Source organism: Grammomys surdaster, unplaced genomic scaffold, assembly GCF_004785775.1.
Source record: "Grammomys surdaster isolate TR1022 unplaced genomic scaffold, NIH_TR_1.0 266, whole genome shotgun sequence".
NCBI classification, from domain to species: Eukaryota; Metazoa; Chordata; class Mammalia; order Rodentia; family Muridae; genus Grammomys; species Grammomys surdaster.
The window spans coordinates 562,365-569,813 of NW_021604707.1; the positions used below are offsets into that span (position 1 = coordinate 562,365).

At 45.5% G+C, this 7,449-nt stretch overlaps 1 protein-coding gene across 1 annotated transcript in view; it reads right to left on the minus strand.

The window, feature by feature from the left end:
* The window catches only part of Adamts15 (ADAM metallopeptidase with thrombospondin type 1 motif 15), a 23,656-nt gene that overhangs the window by 7,187 nt on the left and 9,020 nt on the right, over positions 1-7,449 (minus strand). The window contains exons 2-4 of the mRNA XM_028776189.1: positions 5,130-5,262; positions 4,523-4,690; positions 4,011-4,294 (exon numbers count right to left, since the gene is read on the minus strand). Coding sequence (XP_028632022.1) covers positions 4,011-4,294; positions 4,523-4,690; positions 5,130-5,262 — 585 coding nt within the window. The remainder of the gene's footprint in view (positions 1-4,010; positions 4,295-4,522; positions 4,691-5,129; positions 5,263-7,449) is intronic.

Below are 7,449 nucleotides of genomic sequence, written 5' to 3' on the forward strand. Positions count from 1 at the left end.
CTGTATGTTCAAGATCCACTCAACACTTAAATTGATTTATCAGCAGACACCAACTGTTCCCAGTTATAAATGAAAGTTCTGAGAAGAAGCATCTTAGGTTATGAGCCCAGAGATCTGAATTTTACACCTGCCTCTACCTGTTCCACAGAAGTGGGCTTAGCTGACGGCCAAACCACTTTAGGTCTTACACTTGACCTGCATGAAACAAGGCCAGAAATACGTAAATCTGAGGTTAGATGGCAGATTTAAATTGAGTGGTATGTATGAGAGCCTCTGGCCTGCAGGAAGGAATTCCAAGTCTTTCCTGTGTGCAGTTAGTGTAACTACAGTAGTTTTCAAGCCTTGGTCAGATGCAGCCACCAGCCAGACCAATACACATTGTTGCCATGGGTGCTCGAACTCTTTTATGTGTAAATGTTCTATAATCTGACTTTTTACTAAACCAAATTGATTTTGACCTCCATCTGGAGCTGCCTATGAGAAAGTTCAAGCAGCAACTTGACGTCAGTCTTGCTAATGTTTGTGTTAGAATGTTTTAGAGAGAACCAAGCTTTGGGATAAATTACGAAGTGAGTTCGTGGTTGTTGTCATTTGTTCATAATAGGAGAGGAGAGAAGATTTATAATCAACATTGTGTTATTTGTGGGATGCTAGTAAAATGGCTTCTCACACCCTGAACACGTGTCAGTTGGGCATAGAGAAGCAGCTGAGCTGTACAGCCGGGTAATACCACTGTCACACACAGAGCATCTACAGAGTGACTAAACTGCATAGACCTGTGCAGGAATTACTTGCATGAAGTGTAAACACTCCCTCCTGTGTTCCCTGAGAGTCATCTCTGTGTCTGTTCTTCCCGGATCTGAGCTCCCCTGAAACCTGAAATATGGGTAACCGCCAGCTAAAGTGCTCTCTCTAAAAATCAGCAGTGACCATGTGAAGAACAAGTGACCATGTCCAGGCCTTCTTATCTCAGCTTCTCTTCAGTATACAGCACTGTACCTGCAGCTTCTAAGAAAAAATCTATTTGATACAATTTTTCCGTCTATTTCAGCAAAATCTTTCACTGTGAGCCCTCAATTCATTCATTCACTGAATATTTGCTGACTTCCTATTACATACCTGACACTAGGTACAGCAAGTCCCTGCCCTAAAAGCCACTACAACCCAGTGAGGGGGGACATAAAAATGAGCTGCAGTTTGTATGTATCTGACATATCTGCTGGGGTTAAAACGTGGCAATAGTGATAACAGAAGTCTTTATGTAAGAGGTGAGTTCCCAGATACACACCTGCCTCAAAGAATGATGGGTATGAGCCAGGTAGGTATTATGGAAAGAGCATTCTAAGCAGAGGAAGCAAAGGATGTGGTCCTACACGGAGAATCCAGTGTCATCATAGCAGAGTGAGCAGGAGGTCAGAAGCAGCCCGTGAAGGCAGAGACTAAGCTGTCTCCCGCCAAGCTGAGTATAAAGGCCCTGTAGGGTGCAAGCAGGAAAATGGCAGTCTAACTCCTATTTTAAACGGATCCCACTGGCTTGCTCTGTTCATGACAGTCTGTAAGATCAGAAACACAGAGAGCCGATGCAGAAAGACTGCCAAATTCCAGGCAAGAGGGAATGTGGCCTGGAACGGTTTGACAACAAGGAAGCAGTGAGAAATGAGGTTCTGAGTCAATTTTGAACACAGGGTCAATGGGAATTGCTGAGCTATCAGATGTTAAGTGTATGAGAAAATGGGTTTTGGCATAAACAAGTGGAAGGTACAGTTGCCAAAGCAGGTTTAGGGGATGTGGTTGAGGAGCCCATTTTTATAGCTGCCATGTTTAAAATGTTTATCAGGTGTCCAAATGGACTTGCCAAGATTCATTTAAACATAGAAGTTCGGGGCTGGAGATGTGGCTCAGCAGAACACAGCTTATCTAGTGTGCACAAGGCATGACACCTGAGGTTGACCTCTGCCCTCCCTTCTGAGTCTCCAGGCTTTTTATTTAAACAGAGACCAGTGAGAACAATTGTGTATTTGACTCCAGCTGCACTCAGCTATGCAGGCACACATTCGGAGAGGGAACTGGACTGAGCCAAGGTGGTGACTAATCTAAGAGACTATGACCCAGAGAGATGGGGAGGGGTCAAAGGTGATATTTGACAATGAGCTGCAGTCTCTCAGCATAACAGGTAAGAAGTGGGGTGAGGGGAGAGGCATGAGAAGGAAACAGAGAAAGACAGTTATGTGAGCAACTATAGGTCCAAACTGAAGAATTCCTAGAATCCAAAAAACTGGATAGAAATAAGTGGGACAGTACAACACCAGGACAGACAGATGTTATGAAGGGTGCTAAATGAGTCCCTTGAGGTTACAGTCACTTATAAGGTAATTCATTGGCCTTTGACTGAACAAGGTAATGTTCCCATGACAGGGGAATAGACTTCGGTCTCTCTGGCAACCTGAGTTATATTTTATTTTCTCATCATGGCTATTTCTTAAAGTCCCAAACTTGGATTTGGCCTAGTAAGTAGGTGTAGGCTTGGTTAACTATATATTCTCAGGTCACAGAAAAGGATTTTGAGAAAATAATTCTGCACCACACCCATTCCCAGATAATGGATGAACCTTAAGTACTCGGAAAACATTCATTTGTAATGTTGTCACTTTGCGCCTGACCTCTGCACTGTGTCTTCTCCCAACCATGGACAAGGGCAGGAGAGGGATACTCATCCCCAGGGTCAAAGATGGTCTTCTTTTTCCTGCTGGAAAAGTACAGATGCCTTTCCTTCCCTTACACAAAGCCTAAAGAATATAAACTCTGAATTGCATTCAAAGAAGACTTGGGTGCTGTTGGTCCAGATTTATTGTTAGTCTTGCTTATCTGGAAGGAAACTTTTGTTCAATTATATTTCTTCTAAAAAAAAAAAAAAAAAAGAAGCACAACTGTATCTGAGTTCAGGATGCGTCAAGTCACTGAAGTATGTGCTTAGGTTTTGCTTCATTCCTACGCCTGGCTCATCTGTATGATCCCACCTCCCTGGGAATGGAAGGGGTTGATGAGGGAAGAGAAGACAGAGCCAGAGAGAAAACTACTCACATTAAGACTTTCAGCTCTAAGCCAGAGCTCCTTCCCACACAGCAAAGCCCAGGGCTTAGAACTGAGAATCTCCAGTCCTGCCCAAAGCTTCATCTCATGTATGCAAAGCCTCATGACATTATCTGGCCCTCTACAGTGTTTCTTCATTCTTACTTAGTATCAAAAAGAAAATAGGGGACTGGGGATGGTATGGAGGTTCAGTGGATAAAGATTTTGCTATGCAAGTACAGGACCTAGATCCAGACTCCAGCACCCAAATAAGTTTGGTATAGTAGGTGCCTGTGACCTCAGAGCTACAGAACAGAGACAGGTGTAACTCATAGGCTCATTAGAAAGTGCTAGATTCAGTGAGAGACCCTGTCTCAAAAAAATAAAGTGAAAACTCAGTTGAGGAAAACAACCTGACATGAATCTCAGGCAAATGCAATTGGACAGGCATACACACACACACACAAATTACACACATGCATGTATCACTCACCGACAAGCATACATCACACACATACATCACACACACAAATACATCGCACATATTCATATACACATGCATATCATACACATATTCATACACACACATACAAACATGCATATCACACACATACACGTTCACACAATTCACACACACATATCACATATAAGCATATACCACACACATACATCAGACACATGCATACATCACACACACAGAGATGAAGAGAGGGGGAGAGGGAGGGAGGGAGGGAGAGAGATAGAGATACAGAGAGAGAGAAAGACAGAGAGAGAGAGAGAGAGAGAGAGAGAGAGAGAGAGAGAGATCACAGACAGAAAGGAGGCATTGCAATGCAATGTGGCACAGTCATAGTGTGACCAGCAACTTCCCTCAAAACCAAGGCAGTGGGGGGAGGCCCAGGCCCATCCCTCTCCCAGCATTCCCTGACACAAGAGCTCACCCGGTACTTGTTTGGATTGTGTCTCTCCACGCAGGCTCCCTTGAGGCAGAACTTGCCTTCACCACAGCTAGTACCATCTGCCCAGGGGAAGTGGCGGGTCTGGCACACCATCTGCCCCTTGGCCTTGCCAGTGCACCACAGCTTTGTACAGTACTGCATATATGGGCAGGGCTTAGAGCCCACCCCAAAGGCCAGCTCACACTGCTGGCTCAAACTGTAGCTTGTGCCTGGCAGGTCCTCAGGCAGGGTGATGGGCTTGCTGGGCTGGTCCAGGAGACAGTCACCTGCATAGATCCAAGGAGATTTGTTCAGACAAGCTGGAAAAGGTGAGGCCTGGCTGGCTTATAATGTAAATGGTAGGGAGAAAATGAAGGAAGCGATAACTAAAATAGATCTGAGTCAGAACCCAAGTCCTTGTCACCTTTCAGGCACAGAGGACATCTAAAGGGGTAGCAAACATTGCCACCAAGCCCTTCCCACTCATCCCCACTCCTCTCTGCCACCTGGCTTACCATGCCCACTGTCCAGGAAGTCAGTAATGATGGCAGCACTGCAGGCTGACCAGGGGTTGGCACGGTCAATCTGGATGAGTGTTGGAGACATCATGTGGTTGGCTCTGAGCTTCCCAAACACCTCCTCACACACCTTCACATTGTCATGAGGCATGTTGAACACATGGCCTGTGGGATGGAGCAAAATGATTCAGGAGGCAGGAGCGAAGATCTGAGAACTGGCAGGAGGGGCCGCAAGAGGCAATGGGAGAAGCAAGAAAGCCCTGTGATGGTTTTCAAGCTGGTTATCAGTATTGTCTGCTTTGTAGATGTCCTACAGACCCTGTGCTTATGACTCCAGTCTCCTCTATCAGGCTGTGAGCTAGGTAAGGACAGAAGAATGTCATCTTGTCTTTAACATATTCTTCCCAAAGTACCCAAGTGTCAACTGGGCTACAGCAATTAGAAAAAACTGAAAGCCCATACCAAGGCAGCTGCTGGTCCCAAGGAAGGATTCTGACATCTCCAGAAGAAAAGTAGCAATGGTAAATGCTTCCTCTCCCACCAAAGCACCCAGAACAAATCCAGATCAACTGGAGAGGTAAGTTTCCCTCCCTCCCAGCCTTACCCAGCTCATGAGCAGTGGTGAAGGCTGACGGAAGCCCATCATCCTCGATGACAGAGCAACTTCTCTTGGGATCACACATGGTGCCCACATCAGCCATGCCCAAGGTGTCACAGGTGGTAGCCCCGCATAGGTCCTGCCAGATGGAGGAGATGAAAAACCAGACTAAAGTTAGAGATCGTAACAGAAGGGGCCTGAGGAAAAGGAAGGGCATCCTAGGGGCATTTGTAATTGCAAGCTCAGCCAGAGCTTTCATGCTAAAAGCTTGTGAACTATTCATGGAATCAACCCAGGCCAAAGGAGGTGGCCCCAAGAAGAAAGCTGTGTGGCTCACAAAGAGTGTGCCCTACCCAGGGAAGTCCTGTGAGAGGAAATTAGGAGGTACAAAATTAAACTACAAGGGCCACATCTTTATATAGAGAAGGTCAGAAAAACAGTGACTCCTACAGCAGGGTGAGGTTCTGATCATGGCTCTCTGAGGCATGCTGGGACAAAAAACAACCACATTCCGTATTCACAGGCAGCTCTGGGCAGTCTCTATTTTTGTAGAGTGACTGACTTTTGGACAACTATGAATTAAGTTAAGATTCCCAGCCATAGGTTGGCCAGCCAAAGATCTACCCCTGCCAGAGACTTGGCTTCCTTGAGCTGACAGGAAGCAGAAAGAGGTGGACCTGAGCCACTGTGTACACAGTTTAATGAGCTACCAAAGCTCAAGGGGAACATGGGCTCAAGGGTTGCTAGGGATAAAAGACAGAGATCATCACCTAAGTGGAAGGATCCCTCCTTTTTATCGAGAAGCCTGATGCTGCAGAAGCCAGGCCTCCCAACAGCACACTGTATTAGGAAGTATTTCCAGGGGATGCTAGAGTGAAAAAACGGGGCTCCACAGATGGAAATCTCAAAGACTTCATTCAGCGTTATAGGCCATGGATGCGTCTAGTAACCTTGAGAACTAAGAAGTTGGAAATGGGATAAAACACCCGAGCACAATGTGTTCCCCTGAGAAGATGGATGTTAAATGAATCACATCAACAAACTCTTCTTTATGTTATTGTCTTTAAAACATATGGAGATTGGGTCTTCCCAAGAGTCTTAGGAGGCAGATATACTGCCTTATCTATTTGCAAATGATGACAACTAAGGTGCATAATTAATCACGGTCATGGTTCACTAAGTTCTGACACCATGCATGCATTTCACATGCATGACTCCATCTGATCCTCACTGCAGTCCACTAAAGCAACGGCTAGTTATCCCCTCCCACAGACAAAGAAGCTGATGCTTGGGGAGTCTCACATCACACTCAAGAGTCATGATCTGAGGCTCTATGACTGGGGATTTGGATGCCACAGCCAGTGGCTCAGCAATACTTGAGAATAAGATGTCATATTCTTCTGTGAAATCTAGGGGGTCAAGGTAAGTGTTCATGCAGAACTCTACTCAGTTTTGTTCCCTTCATGCGTGTGTGTGTGTGTGTGTGTGTGTGTGTGTCTGTATGTGTGAGTGTGGGTATGTGTCTGTGTGTGTGTGTGTCTGAGTGTGGATGTGTGTTTGTGTGTCTCTATGTGTGTTTGTCTGTGGGTGTGTGTCAGAGTGTGGGTGTATATCTGCATGCATGTCTCTATGTGTGTATCTCTATGAGTGTATTTCTGTGTGCATGTGTGTCTGTGTGTGTGAGTGTGGGTGTGTGTGTGTCTGTGTGAGTGCATATCTATGTATGTTTGTGTGTGTGTCTATGTGTATTTGTGTATGTGTCCATGTGTGTTTGTGTGTGTGTATGTGTGTTTGTGTGTGTGTCCATGTGTATGTGTGTGTGTCTGTGTGTGTCTGTGTGAGTGCATATCTATGCATGTTTGTGTATGTGCCCATGTGTGTTTGTATGTGTGTCTATGTATGTTTGTGTATGTGTCCATGTGTGTGTGTGTGTACATACATATGCTGTCCTGGAGGGAGGTGGGAAGCAACAGGGTTAGTGGGGCCAGAGGCATGGGTCATAGTACAGAGAGAATCAGCAAAGTTTAATCCAAAGCACTCAGAAGTTTACCACCCGAGCAGTCAAACTTGGCTTCCCACAGGCAGGTGATAGTCACACCTCCTAATGAGTTAACAGTTTTTCTGGCCAGAGAAAACCATGAGGGTGGCCAGCCTGAACCCAAGGGGTCAGAGTCAGTGACAGGCACTATGAATGTCCAACCTTTGTTTTACTGCCTGTGTGAGTGATATACCTCTTTCACTTCCAGGAACTTCACTAGAGACTTCAAATTCCCTTTTTTCTTTCCTTTCCTTTCCTTTCCTTTCCTTTCCTTTCCTTTCCTTTCCT